Source organism: Arthroderma uncinatum, assembly GCF_011692745.1.
Source record: "Arthroderma uncinatum strain CBS 119779 chromosome Unknown scaffold3, whole genome shotgun sequence".
NCBI classification, from domain to species: domain Eukaryota; kingdom Fungi; phylum Ascomycota; class Eurotiomycetes; order Onygenales; family Arthrodermataceae; genus Arthroderma; species Arthroderma uncinatum.
This window is the reverse complement of record NW_022983865.1, coordinates 1,494,666-1,509,431: the sequence shown is the minus strand read 5'-3', so window position 1 is coordinate 1,509,431 and position 14,766 is coordinate 1,494,666. Positions and strand designations below refer to the sequence as shown.

General features: G+C 49.6%; 3 protein-coding genes across 3 annotated transcripts; all 3 read right to left on the bottom strand.

The window, feature by feature from the left end:
* Positions 1-1,873: 1,873 nt before the first annotated feature.
* Positions 1,874-4,526, bottom strand: GIQ15_04242 (La domain family protein; the record flags this gene model as incomplete). The annotated part of the gene is made up of 2 exons (XM_033551659.1): positions 1,874-3,738; positions 3,797-4,526. The coding sequence occupies 2 exons, from the start codon at positions 4,524-4,526 to the stop codon at positions 1,874-1,876; spliced, it is 2,595 nt and encodes an 864-aa protein (XP_033405389.1).
* Positions 4,527-6,525: 1,999 nt separating this feature from the next.
* GIQ15_04241 (RMD11) lies at positions 6,526-9,031 on the bottom strand (the record flags this gene model as incomplete). Its single annotated transcript, XM_033551658.1, has 2 exons — positions 6,526-7,946; positions 8,008-9,031. 2 exons carry the CDS (start codon positions 9,029-9,031, stop codon positions 6,526-6,528), a joined length of 2,445 nt encoding a protein of 814 aa, XP_033405388.1.
* Positions 9,032-13,285: 4,254 nt separating this feature from the next.
* On the bottom strand, positions 13,286-13,869 carry GIQ15_04240 (uncharacterized protein; the record flags this gene model as incomplete). Its single annotated transcript, XM_033551657.1, has 2 exons — positions 13,286-13,724; positions 13,775-13,869. 2 exons carry the CDS (start codon positions 13,867-13,869, stop codon positions 13,286-13,288), a joined length of 534 nt encoding a protein of 177 aa, XP_033405387.1.
* Between the last annotated feature and the right edge of the window lie 897 nt (positions 13,870-14,766).

Below are 14,766 nucleotides of genomic sequence, written 5' to 3'. Positions count from 1 at the left end.
ATTGGGTTAGACTCGTTCATTGAAAAAAAAAAAAGAAAAAGAAGAAAAGGATAAATAATCTAAGACGGAAATACCATCGATGTTCGCTTTTAGTCGCAACCCGAACGCGAGCATGGGAACGTTTTGGCACTTTCGCGCAAGGGAAAAAAAAGGGGGGGAGGTAAATGGTATGAAGCCAAAGCCAGAACGCCACATGCAGATATTTAACTGTTCAAATGAGAACTATAGGGAAAAAAAGAGAAATTGGATTGAAGAGAAATAGGGCAAAAAGGGGTTCAGAGGTTTCGAAACAAGAATAGATGAATAGTAGCGCAAGCATTAGAAGAAGAAGAATCTCGGGAGAACGAAGTCAAAGAGACGAGAAGAAAAGAAGAAAGTTCCGAAGACTGGCCCAGCAAGGATATACAAGACTGTAAACGCGACCCTAGACGAAGTATCAAATTTTTAGTTTTCCATTTCTGGTGCAAGTAGTAAAACATGGAACAATTCGCTTTTTTTCTCTGCTGTTCTATTACACGGGAAGTGATCACCGCGTATTTGTTGTCGGCTATTGTTTTCCCCAATGGGCGTATCAGCCAGGCTAGGCAGGGTGGTATAGATGCAGACAGGCCATCACGATCGGATGGATCGAGACGATGGAAAATTAACTCGGCGAGAGACTTGATACATCCCGCTTATGCATCGGAGCAGAGCAAGGAACTCCTTTGTTGGCACCATGATATCGAAATAAAAGAACGAAATAAAACGGACAAGACGGAGAGAAATGCAGCTCGAACGGAAATGGTTGATTAATCCGCATAACAGCGGGCACGGGGAAGAGATCGTGGTAGACTTCAATCAAGATAACACTTGGAGGGTATGGAAATAATTCGGTGAATCCGACGAACATGCGGCGCGAACAAGGTCCGGAAAACATCCCGCTGTGATTTCGAGATAGCGTAAAACTTTTTTTTTTTCATTTTGAAGGGTGTTGATTTTTAAAATTTTCTGCTCTGTAGAATGGGGTAAACCTGCCCGAAAGCTGAAGGGGGAGTGTGGTAGGTGGAACATCATGCAGGTCGTTAAATAGCCGTATTTCCTCGAAGCCAGCTTTCGACGTTGGTCGAGTAGGGTCGTCGATTCAATTGATTCCTCCCATAAACAAAAACAGACAGACGTCAAGTGAACATCCGTTCATTTTTCACGTTTCGTTTTCTCGTTCCATCGCGCAAGATCCCTGACCAAATAAACCGAACCAAACCGGCACCTCGTTCACATAACGCATATAAACCCTGAGGCGAACTCGAACATGAAAATCAAATAACGTCGTGGGGAAGAGTTGGAATATCACAATTTTTTTGTCTCGAAGAAGGTAAAACATTTGTAAGAGGCAGTTGAAAAAATGGGGTGATGATGATGAAGATGATGAAGAAAGGGTCAACAACGCCAAGCTCCTGAATCTTTTCATTGTACATTGCTGGAAGTAAAGATTTGTTTGTTTTTGGAACCAAAAAGGAAAAGGGAGGGAGAGATGGCAACTGGTCGTTCGTTCGCGGCGGAAAGGCGTTTTGCCATTTGGGCGCTGCCATTTTAACAAATTGCATGACAAGACGTGTTGACGAAAAGACAGCATAAGGTGACAGACAAGGCTGGTATGAGAATGGTATTTTCTACCTGCGTCATTCTCTTATACTTGACCTTGGGTATCATATTTTTCACTTGCTGAATAAAAATGTGAAAGGGGTGCGGTGCAGAGTAATAAACAATGACTAATGGTTGTATTTATTGGCCAACTTGCTGCTTCACAATATCAGTCAATAAATGCGTGGATCAAACAAGGTAAGACAGTACCACGGTTTGGTAGTGGACAAAGAACGGGGAAGGTTATATGCGATCAACGTACCACAGCGACAAAGTTATCAACCTGACCATCGGTAAACGTGGTTGGTTCAAAGGATCCCGCTCCGTTAGATGCAAGCGGCGAAAACTCCGGCGCGGCCGAGGAAAGCTTTGCTTGACGCTTCGGTGCCTCTTCCGCTGACACCAAATCGGCAGTTGGAATGAAGCTGTTATACGTTCCGTTGCCATTCATATGTGGTGGTGCGGAAGCCATGGGGACATACTCCTCTGCAGACGCAATGAGAGGACCATCATTCTGCGCTGAACTATCGCGCATATCCATACCAAGCACCCATTGCTGCCATCCTTCGCGTTTACGCAGCCTATCCACGCCGTCATCACTAGGCCTATACTCGACATTTCTCAATTGGCGACATACGAAGCGCAGCAGCTCAATATCTTCAGTGAGCGACTTGATGCGCTTGAAGGATGCGATGACGCTAAGAAGCACGAAGCCCTGGGAGTCCATGTGTTTGCGGAGGAAAAGGTCTTTGCACAGGTTGTCGACGGAGAAGTAGTATTCGAGTTGCATGGAAATCATGCTCATGAGGGAGAAGTTCTCCATGTATGGTTGGTATGGCATGGCGGTCATGGGGCCCTGAGGGGCGGCGGTTTGCGGGTAAGGATACATGACGTTGAGATCTGTTTGAATGGCATAAGGAGCGGCTGCGAACATGCCTGGGTTGGGCATGGAGGGAGAACGCATGTTCATCCTGTTGTTGGAAGAGCTGTGCTGTGGCTGTGGTGGCTGAGAGCCGTTGGTGCTAGGCTGTAGACGATGGCGTTCGGTAAAGTTGAAGTTCTTGGTAGGAGGAAAGGGGTGCTGGGAGATAGGAGCAGAGTGGTAAGATGGGTTCTGAGTGCTGGTTGTAGCGCTGGTGTAGGTGGAATGACCGCCTCGTCCACCACGGTAACCACCGCGACCTCTCTCAGGTCGCGACTCGCGCTCTCTAGTCGAATATTCGGAACGCTGATAGTCTCTGCCATCCCTCGTAAACTCACGGTCTTTCACGAACTCCCTATCTCTAGGAGGGAAGCTGGAATCCTTGAAGAACTCTCCAGATCGAGAACCCATCTCGAATCGTCTATCATGGCTAACGCCATATCGAGCATGGCCAGCATGGGCAGCGTCGGTCGACGAGCTGACCTGTCGCGAGGCATTGGTGCCGTGCTGCTCTGCACCCTTAAACGCCGACGTATTGCTGGACTCGTGCGATTTATGATAAGACTTGGACTCCTGACGAGCACGGGTAGGGGACTGAGAGGAGGTAGGATGAGAATGCTGAGTGTTCCCTTCCGAGGTATTCGCAGCAGCAGGAGTGTTACTGCTGCTATCCTGGGTAGACTTGGCGTCCTTCTGAGCTTCCGTCGAAACAGAGTTGGTAGCAGCAGAGCTGTGCTTCTCGGTAACATCGCCATTTTTCAGGCTAGCATCAGAGGCAGCGCCCTTTTGAGTCTCTGGCACGTCGCTCTTCTCGCGGTCTCCGGCAGAAGAGGCCTTGGATCCGGAAGTAGGAGTAGTTCTGTCACCACCAGTGTGACCTGCACCCCGAGATCCTCCCTCTCTAGTGCTGCCTCGAGCACTTCGCCCACCTCTCCTGGCCGCGGGGGGCAATGGAGTGTTAAAAACAGCGGTAGGAACATATGGAACGGGCATCCACTTTTCCTTTCCGTGAGCTCGGGAGCCGGAGTGTTTCTCCTTTTCAACCTTTTCCGGCTTGTCTGTCTGTTCCTGTGATTTGCGCAAGTCCTCACCCTGCGCTATCTGAGGAGTTGGCCACGACGAAGCATCGTTGACTGGTGGGAGAGCTTCGCCAGTCTCTGCGCCACGGTTGGATCGGACACCACTTTTCCTTGAACCTGCACAACACCCGTTAGCTCGTGTAAGTTTAATGCGAGAATAGCCGCAAATTCTTACCATCACTTGACTTCTTCTTATCACGTCCGTTGGCAGATGCGTCAGTAGCATTAGCAGTGGCCTCGGAGGCCTTCTTCCTGTTACCACCCTTGCCGTAATGTTCTGACCTCACGTCACCGGAGGACTGAGGGGTAGAGCTAGGTGTAGAACCCTTCGATGTCGTAACGGGGGTCACCGCTGGCTTCAACAGCGCATTGGCCTTGGCCTTGGCCTCCTGGGCCTCCTGTCGTTGCTGCCAGATGTTGACCGGCGGTAGTGGAGCAGCCTTCAGCTCCTTTGGCGGGGGAGTAACGTTCTCCCAGCTGGCCTCAGACTTGGCCTTGTCGTCATCTCCGGCCTGGCTGGTTTTCTCCTTCTCTGCGGCGGTGGACACCTGGGACTGTTTCTCCCACTCAGACTCTGATGCGGTGCCATTGGGAGTGATGGAGATCTCGTCCTCCTTGGCTAGCGTAGAGGTAGTTGAGGGTCCCAGGCTAGGCGACGGGCGCTCGGAGACGGTGGTCTTTGCGGGGACCTGGACGTCTTCGTCGACGGACGCTGGTCCATTTTTTAATTCAGAGCTCTGCTGGGTAGACGATTGATCTGCCGCGGTAGCAGTAGCTGTGGCTGCTGTCCGGTCTGCGACGTTCTCCTCAGGAGTATTGACGCCGGTGTCTGGCTTGTTCTGTTTGGTATCAGAGGGCGAACTGGTGAGGCCCTTTGCAGCCTGTGCATACGAAAAGGCAGGCATGTCTGCAGTCGACTTTTTGGCGGAGACAGACGCTGCCATAGCAGGGTATCAAGTAAACGACAACGACGACGTCGACGATAACGATGGAACCGTCGAGGGTGCGTTGGGTTGTGGTGCGAACGAATCGAGCACTGGTGAAGTTGAGTGGACCTCCGCCACTACGGCACAAGAGTCAACCACCACCAACAATCAGCCCCGCCTACCTGGCTGTGAAGAAGTCTTAGGATCAATCAGAGGTTTGCTCGAGGTAATGAGTCGTCGTCGTGAAGCAGAAATAAAAAATAGTAAAAAAAAAAACACACAAAGAGGAAGAAAACAGCGCGGCTCGTGAAGTATCTCTTCTCAGTCGGAGACGGACATCGATTCGACCAGGGCGAAGCTCAAGTCCAAACTTGTATATCCCGAACCAGCACAGTCGTTGGTCCAGGCAGTGTGTTGCTTGCTCGATCGATTCGACGACGGCGACGTTCTTTGAGTCTGAGAGTGATGTGATGCGCAACGAGTCGAAGGGGATGCGAGATGAAGTACCTTTTTAGTTATAATATGTCTCTACTATCGGGAACGACTTTCCACACAAGTCGCTTGCGAGAGCAGTTGTTGTTGTTCGCCCGTTGATCTCGATGTTTGATGGCGATGTCGATCTCTCTCGACGAGGACGATGAGTTTAAAGAACGACTGCGGCAGGATAACGGCGAGTAGACAGGCGTAGAGTTGGAAGGATTATCGAGTCTGATATCACGGAAGGCCACGGATTAGTTCTACTGCTGTCGACTGCTTGCAAGGCCGTCCAGCCCCTCATCCGGCAACGCAGAGCGGGCGACAAGAAGCGACCGAAGACGAATGCAGCGCCAATGCCAGCTGCCTGGGGTCTGCTTGCTTGTGTGCGTGTGCGTGTGCGAGTGTACCACGGTGAGACGTGAGGGCGAGCGCTTGAGGCGAGGACTGCGGACGAGGACTGAGGGAAGAAGATCGAGAGACAAGCGAAAGGGCCAGGGAGGGAGAAAAAAATAGGGAAACAAAAAAAAAAAGAAGAGCGTTAGTGCGGAGAGCAGCTTACCTTGCAACACGTGAGACACCTGGGATCCCGAACGACAGAGACGAACAGGAAGAAGAGGAAGAAGAAGAAGAAGAGGAGGAGGAAGAAGACGATGAGTTCGAGGATGAAGTCGAAATCTCAAAGATTCGCAGTGGTAAAAAAAAAAAGAAGAGTAAGATCTGCTATTAGTGGTCGGCCTGCTTAGTGTGCGCGAGGAAAACGAGGGCAATAAGATTTTCGCCCTCCACTACACCACTCGACACTTGTGAGATATAGAATAGAGAATAAGATAGAGAATAAGATATAGAATGAGGTATAGATGATACGGAGTAGAAGATTATGTTCTATGTCGGTTAAATTACAAGTGGTGAGTACAGGGATGAGCGGACGAACTGCTGATCGTCTATTCCATGCTATATACAGTGCTCTCCCGGACGATATGATACTGTGCTGCCAGCGAGAGCTCTGACGGTGAAGATGCGATGCTGCTCGCCGTCTGCCACTGCTCCGTCTGCTCCGTCGGTGTGTTCAGCGCTGTAAAGTGTCTGTTCGGTGTCCAGATACTCCGTATACATGGCTCAGCTGGCGTTGTGTTGCACAGTCTCAGTCCAGTACAACCTCCAGCCAGCCGGAATCCTCCATCCTCCACCTTATTCCTCCACCTATTCCTCCTCCTACCCCTATGCTCCTATCCCTCTGCTCCGTCTTCGTCTTCTTCCTCTTCTTCTGTCTCTCATGAATATGGGAGCAAGGCCCACGTGACAACCCGAGGTGTTTTCTTGCCGGTTAGCACCGCGAGTTGTCCCGGCACATCGCTCGGATGTACCTCCTCGGCGTCTTTTCTAAGCGCAGGTACCTGGTCGCGATGCAAGCCCGAAATACGAGGACCATGTCGATGCCAGACACCGTCAGTCGGCATATCAAGCATATACTCGATGTAGATGTCTACTCCGTAGAGGATATCTACCAGTGCCGGACGGTAACAAGCACCTTCTCCCGTTCGTCCCAGGCGCCCTCTCCCTCCGCTGGCGTGTTCACGTCCACCATCCCCAGCACCCTCCACACCAGCCGATGGGGCAGCCCTTCCCGTACCGCGATCTTCTGCAGCGCGTCCGTGCCGTTGAAGTACTTTGTAAACACGGGCCAGTACTTGCGTAGAGCCACGTACATGTCCAGCTCCGACTCGTCCGTGTCGAAGCTCTGTCTGCCTTCGTCCACCGTCGAGGTAGAGGCGGCCATGGGCGCCGACGGGTCAGGGAACCGGGTCAGGATGTAGTCTAGCCAGCGAGACTCGACCGGTGATGCGCGGTGTGGTCGCAAGATGAGAGAGGAGGTTGTTCTTCCTGCTCGAAGGGCTCGAAGCCGGCCAGGGACAGGCGTTGCGTCGCCGCTCATCTCGCTATCCAACGACGACGAGGACGACGAGCCATATCCATCTTCATCTTCGTCCTCATCTCCGTCTCCGTCTTTCTCCTTGTCGCCTTCCCCGTTGTAGTTCTCCTCGACTGCCGCCATGGCACGCACGGCCGAGAAGGACGGACGGCGCTTATCCATCGACATCGACTTCCTCCTCTCTTCTCTCATCATCGCCTCCCTCACAGCACTCTTCACCTCGGGGCTGACCTTCACCCATCCAAACGTTCTCAGCTGCGTCACCCATCCACCCCTAACCAGCCACGCCAGGATTTCATAGTACGCCTCCTTATGGTCCCGACTCGGTATATAGCTGAAATAGGGTCGTGGGCTACCGCTCAGTGCAGCTAACATCTTCGGCAGACTAGGCAAAGTAGGAAACATAGATTCGTACGCTGTGGTCGCAATAGCCAGCTTGCTCATGTCCGCGTTGGGGGAGACGATGTATGTATCTTTCTTGTTAAGCGGTGGTATTGCACGCGCTCGTCTCCAGTATACCAAATGGCTCGCTAGCACCTGTATATCGCTGAGCGGTATGCGTGAGCGAGCTGATATCTGAGCAAACGATTTGGTTGGCTTGGATGAGCGTATGTAGTGCGCCAGTGGTGGGCCGATGGTACTCTTGGACGCCTCGATGTCTTTTAATATCGTATTTTCATCATTTAGGAGTAGCAAAGCAAAATGTTTGGCTAACACCTGGCTTTGGCCGGACGTTGCCATGACCGACGCCTCGTCCGTGGCAGATATGCTGTCTGCAGTCGTGAGCCAGAGACCAGGATACCCGGGTTCATTGGGTGATGGGAGATGCGGTGTCGATGTCATCGGCAGTATCTGCATAGACATGCTTGTCTGTGGTCCCAGTGAGACAGATGCAATCTTCGACGCCGCGATGTTGGTATATAGCGTCTCAATCGCCTGTGCAAGACTGGATTTGGCAAACAGCTGCGAGTACACTGCCGATACCGAGCATCCTATCATTGTGTTAGCATGAGACATGCAAACGGATCATAAGCTGTAGGGTCAAATACGTACTTTCTTCACGGCACTTCTCCTTGATGCGCAAAATACTCTGTGCCTCTTTCCAGACATAATTCGCCCTCGCCTGCTCGGACTTCAACGCCTTGCCAAACTTCTTAATCACATTATCATACATCTCCCTGATGCGCACGTTATATTCCAGCGTAGGCGGATTCAGCACAAACACAACGTTGAACATCGTCATGCCATCCTTGGTCATCGACAGCTCTTCCTCTGATTGATCGTCGGATTCATCATTCGCCGCAGTAGTATCGCCTTCATCATCATCGTCTGTATCGGGTATAGAGACAACAGGCACATTCACAGACAATTCTCCAGCACTGATGCCAGATCCAATACCAGAGCTTGAACCGTTTTCGCCATTTGTTTTCTTCTCCTCGTTCCGCTTCTCTTTCCCCTTCTTCTTTTTCTTCTTCTTCCTCTTCCTCCAAGTCCCATCCTTCCTCACAAAAACAGGCCATCCCACGAATGTAAGGTCATTAACTCCCACCTCGAACCGCCGCTTATGCCATGCCGGCGACGGACTCAACAGCTTCTCCCAAATATCACATTTCAACCCCAGGAACGAATCGCCCTGTAGCAATACATTCTCGAGGTCCGCCTTCTTCTCTTCACGAATACTCTCAGACCCATCACCGTCCGGAGCCCCCTGTATAGCCACCTTCTTCTTCACCACATGGCTACGGGACGGAGACCTGCGGTCCTTATCAGCGGCACCAACACCCCTCTCCCGATCTCTATCTCGATCTCGGTCTCTATCCCCTAAAACACTTGCGTCATCCTCGTCTTCAGATGTAAGTCCTTCCTCATCCACTGACGCGCCAGAGTCTGTAGCTTTCGTTTCCTGGTCTTGGTCTTCTCGGCTCAGCGAGTCGTATTTGTTCGGTGATGTGGAGGGGGATTCCGTTATGGATGGGTTCGGGGGATAATGGTAAACGAATCGTGGGCCAGCACGGGAACGAACGACGAGGGCAATGGCAATCAGACATGGGTCTGGGGGACGTATCACGGACGACATTGATGCGTCTACATTGTTGATTGTTGATGGTGGGTTGTAGACCCGCCGGTGGTGGCACCCCATAGCTGCTGGGATAGAGAGCTTGGGGTATGGCTTGGCCGGATACATGAACGTTTCTTCCGTACGAAGTACGAGTTCACCTTAAGTTACTGGCATGTAGACAGGACAGCAAAGCAGGTAGAAGTGGATGGTTCTATATTTTATTATCCCATCAGTTCCTAGGTACACTCCGAACGCCTAACTAAACAATGGCTTGCCAGCTGCAATGCAAATAATACAGATAGCTATCCAGTCATATCACATCAATCTCAGCCAATGGCTGCTAGCCATTCCACTCCCTAGTTACACCTCACCACCTCAACAATCATTTATTTGATGGCGGTTTGTCCAGGGGAGGTTTTGCGGTCATGTTCGCAGTCGGTTCGCCCGTCTTCTCGTCACCGTCAAATACCAGTCCTAGATTCTTAAACTCGTCTGGTGCCATCAGGTTCCTACAACATATCAGTATCCACGGAGCTACCCGTGTTCGCAGGAACCAGTCAGGAAGAAAGCGCACTTATCCATTCGACAGGCCAGGTAGCTCTTCGCGAGCTTCCGGCATGCTTCATCGTTCACACCACTTGCTGACTTCAAGCATTTCAGGTACCCTGATATTATAGATTTGCATTCTCCTGGTACCACGGACGGTTTAGCGACTGTTCTCGAGACAAACGTCAGGTCAGATAGGTACACCCACCATCATGATCAAGCGGAAAACTCCCGCGCTCTGGTCTGGAATTCAGATGGCAACCGTTAGTCCCAGGTCTCGGTCATATCAAAGGAAGAAGCGGGTGTGACATACGGAGTAGGTTTAATGTTAAGGGCGCGACCGCCGGGACTGCCGAAGCTCATTCTCGCGGTTATAGTTTCGGTTTCTCGTTAACGGTCAAGTATCCTCGAGTCGGCTCGTCTTTAATCGATTTTATCCTCCTTTGCCTATGGAAAGAAGAGCAAACTGCAAGGTGCAAACTAGACAAACATAGTGCTGCAAACAGTGCAAATTTAGCATCCATTGCAAACAAGCCAAACATGACGAACAAGGCAAGATGACGTTGGTGAGCAAACATCGCGGACGGCGAGATGGAAACACAGCATGAGACCATACATTGATAGAGAGTCATATACGGTGTAGATATCCTTATTTCCGAAGTGGTTAACTCATAATATAAAAGAGCGAACGAACCCCCGAGTAACCAGCGAGTTTGTCCCTCCAACATCAGCTCATAGATCTACCTCTATAAATCAGACGAATAATATACAACAAGACTCGGGATGCCTATGTTCGTTTCACTGTTATCCCCTAATAGTTAAATCATATCTAGCCCTCTTTGCTAATTGACGGCGACAGGAAGCTTGAAGGAAGCTGCCAATGCGGCGGGGTCGAGTTCACTCTCGAGTCTCACACGCCTGTCCCATACCAGCTCTGTGCCTGCAGCATCTGCCGCAAAGTAGGCGGATACATGGGCAGCATCAACTTAGGCGGCGTCAACAAGTCCCTAAACATCACCAAGGGAAAGAATCTAATCAAGTACGCCCGCCATCCACCCCATGTCAAAAGACAAATACTTACGAGGTACAGGCAATATAATGCTATTAAAGACCGCGGAAAGCCTACGGAAGAGAAGTGTGGCTCTGAACGCAACTTCTGCTCAAACTGCAGTACCATGTTATGGCTATGGGATAAACAGTGGCCAGAACTGATTCATCCGTTTGCATCGGCCATTGATACAGAGCTACCTGAACCTGATGAGTTGACTTGTATACTCGAAGACTCGAAGCCGAAGTGGGCTCGGTGGCCGGAGGGGAAGAAGGTGGTGCATAAGGGTTATGGAGAAGATAGCATCGAGGGATGGCATAAGAAGCATGATAAATATGTCGAATAGGTCCAGCCTAAGATGGCTACCAGGTTAAAATCTGCATGTAAATGAAAAGGCATTTCCAGTACCTATTCTTATAATCCTTCGATATACTACTACAGAATATGGCAACGGCCATATCAAGTCTTCTTCCGATGCCAATGATAGTTCCTATACCTATATCGGATGAGTGGCTTCAAGGAATTTGCCCCTGTTGTCAGAAATGGAGAAATCGAAATGAAGCAAGTACCTTATTAAATTAATACGAGTGGCATAAGGTAATTTACGATAGCAATTTCTATCCGAACACACTGACACATACATTCCCCAGCAAATTGGAGGCATGTTGCCTTATCCTTGGCTGCATTATGGTCCAACGTTCCAACGCGGAGCTTCCACTGACTACGGCGTACGATGCATATAGATGGAAACTCCTTGCGACCCCTCCTCCACGTTCTAGGATCCTTTGTGGCTGAAACACCAACATGCTAATAAACTTCCTAGATGATCTTCGTCCGCTTGGCCATGCTCCTTGTGTACGCCATTCCTACTATCGCTATAGACCTTAATGGAGATCAAGAAGGGTGATTAAATGATAAAGAATAAATATATCAATAATTGTTAACTATGGACTATCTAGCTCAGTGTTCCAACAAGAGTCGAATATCTAGCATGTCCAGTTAGCATTGGTACCCAAAAGGCATCAAGTAATGGCTGAACATGATATTGTACAAGGGATCAGGTCTCCAAGGTGATGATGTGTATCGTCAAAGTAAGACTCGGTAAGAACACAGCGAAATCATTGTCTCATCAGGCGGTAGCGGGGGTGGGAGGGTTTAAGAATAAAAGTCAAGACTAACCTGAACGTCCATAGTATACAGCTACGCGGGGTTAACAATACCTATTCCACGAGGAGAGTCAGTAACCATTGACGGAATCAATTATAAAAATGTCTGCCATCGCAAAAAACCAGGGTAATCATCTATCATCAGGCTTCCCGCCTATCCGTTAGCATCACTGCAAAACCCAAGGTAGGATACTCAGGACAAACATACCTCATTAAATCAGAATTTTCAGTGTAAGTAAGTTTCATATCTGACACAGAGTGCACAGATCAAACAGTGTGAATAGTGTTCATCATAGAAGAGATGATTCCCGTATATGAAAGAAACAGAAAAAATGCAACAAAATGGATATATACCTGCACAGATGACATGTTAGTAGTTGATTCAAGGCAAAGCGATGACCCGCCACGGTAACAATCACGGTACGAGATGGCAATGTAGTCAGGTGACGAAATCTCAACAAGCAATCCAACGATCAACTACCCACAGGGTTGTACGTCCTGTTTGAATGGATAGCAATAGAAGGACGCAATCTGTCCGCCCGTTCGTTCAAATATTCCTCATGCAAAGTTGCTATGTACTCGGTGCGTGGGACAGCAGATGGTGGGAATTTATTTCACCGTACCTATTCAAGACAAGACTGTTGATCAGCAATTGAGTCACGAGGTAAACAGGCCGAAGCAGTGGTCAAGAAGAAGTGAAGTTGGGTGCAGTAAAATCAGACAAGGCTGAAACTTAAGAGCTGACAAAATTCCACATAATTGGTTAAGCTTGAGGAATGCCTTTCGCATGTCATATAGTCATCATAAAAGAGGGAGAATGTGGGTGATAGGTGTGATATGAAGAAGACGAGCTGAATACACACCTTTTAATTTAAGTTATCGAGTAGCATGATACTTCAAGAGAAAGAGACGACGATGGAGAAAGCTCTAAAAGACGAGATGTCAGTAACCAGGTACATGGACAGTATATGCAAGCACATATCCCATGACAGCTTTATCAGAGGAATTTTATAATAAAAATGTCGTCTCCGTCATGAAGTGTCGGATTTGGATTGTTCATTTGAATTTCGTTCATCACAGTAGATGCATGGAAACGCGATGCAGAAGGAGACGGGGAGAAGAGCTTACCCATCATCAGCCCGGAAGCCATTGGCTTTGAACGTGAGAAAAGGAGATGATGAAGATTGTTGGTGGAAGCGAAGGAAGGAAAAACTCGAACTTCGCGTTTGTTTTTATTTGTGCGGAAAGTATGATCACGTGACTAGCCCCTGAAATTTTGGCTTGGCGATGATATAACAAAAGAGACGATATAGATGGTTGAAGACGAGACATAGATGCATTGAAAGGTGGTATATTTATATTAGACGACTCATTGGACGCAGAGGGGTATTCATGTGCCCTCTCGACTTGAATAATGTCAAGAGTTTATACTACAGCAGCTGGACGGGAAACTTGGTCCCGAAAAGAAAAGAAAAGAAAACATCCCAAAAATATGAAAAAAATCAAGGCCCCCTACAAGGCAATGGCCAATCCAAGGATACCGGCGGCACCAGCAATGCTGGCCGCAAGAGCAGTGGCGCGGGGAGCAGCATTGGGGCTGTGAGTCTGCTGGGAGCTGCCAGCAGTGCCGGTTGCGCCGGGAGCGGTGGTCTGCGAGGCCGTGGGGAAGTGCTCGCCGATTTCACCAGTGATTTTGGCAGCGGCACTGCTGACGGCGCTCTGGGCGGAGGCGGGCAGGTTAGAGAACCAAGCTGGAGCGTGGTGGTCGTGGATGGCGCTGTTGAGAGAAGAGCCGAAGGACTTGATCTGGGAAGCGTCTGTGAGACTGCTCCAGACGGAGACGGGGACGGCGGTGATGGAGGGGAAGAAAGCAGTGAAGCTCTTTCCGATGTTGCCGATGTCAGTTGCGATGTCGCCAATGTCAGAGCCAATTCCTCCGATGCCAGAGGTGCTAGAAAGTGTTAGAGCAAAAATGTTCACGGGGTACATGGCAGTACTTACACATTGTCGATGATGTCGCGCTTCTGCTCTGCCTCTGGGGCGGCCATGACGGCGGTGGCCGAGAGGAGGAGGACGGAGAGGGTCTTGAACTGCATCTTGACTGAGTATAGATCGAGTACGGAGTAGATTGAGTATAGATAAGTGGCAAATTGATAGATGTGATAGCGAGAAAAGGGCGGGATATGTCCCAACTTATATATCAGCCGCGATTAGGGGCTGCTACCCGAAATACCTCAAATGGGATTAAGGACCTCGCTCTTTAGCTTTGTTAGGGCCAGCGCGGTGTGGAGAGCGACATGGAAGAGACTGGGAAGACGGCCCAAGAAAAGATGCGACACGGCTGCTTCAGCCACCGGGCCATGACGCTGGACGCTAGATGGCATGTTTTACGAGCTGCTCAGCCTCCTTTTCGCTATTGTATCACTATTGTAATCTGCGCATGCTGGCTCTTTGTAAGGGAATTCGCTGACGTGTAGTGGCAGGGCACACTCGCAGCTCGAGTCGACTTATAATTAGTATATGCAGCATGTATCTACGTGTCTGCCAGGCGTTTGTCGCCTGCGATGCATGGCCCGTTTAGGCTATTTCGACGCCGAGCAGAGAGCTAGAGGATGAGACGAGTCTTGTAGTTAGACTATGCGTTTCAGCTGGGGTTGGGAAATGGGGAATATCGCATCCATGCTCATATGTGGCTCATACGCCACTCTCGAGCTATCTACCTGATCCAACAGCAACAAGAACAACAACAGCAACATCAACGGCAGTAGCAACAACTACAACAACAACGACAACAACATCAACAACAACAACAAACATTGACAGGATGGGATGGGGTCTTAGTAACAAGCACGATAGAAGTTGGCGAGGATGACATTACCTATCTGACGTTATTAACCAGGTTGATATGAACCTTAGACGTGGGGTGTTAAATAGCTGCTCCGGGCTCGATGGAAGGCGTTGCAAGCATCTTCTATAGTCAATTATCGCTGTAA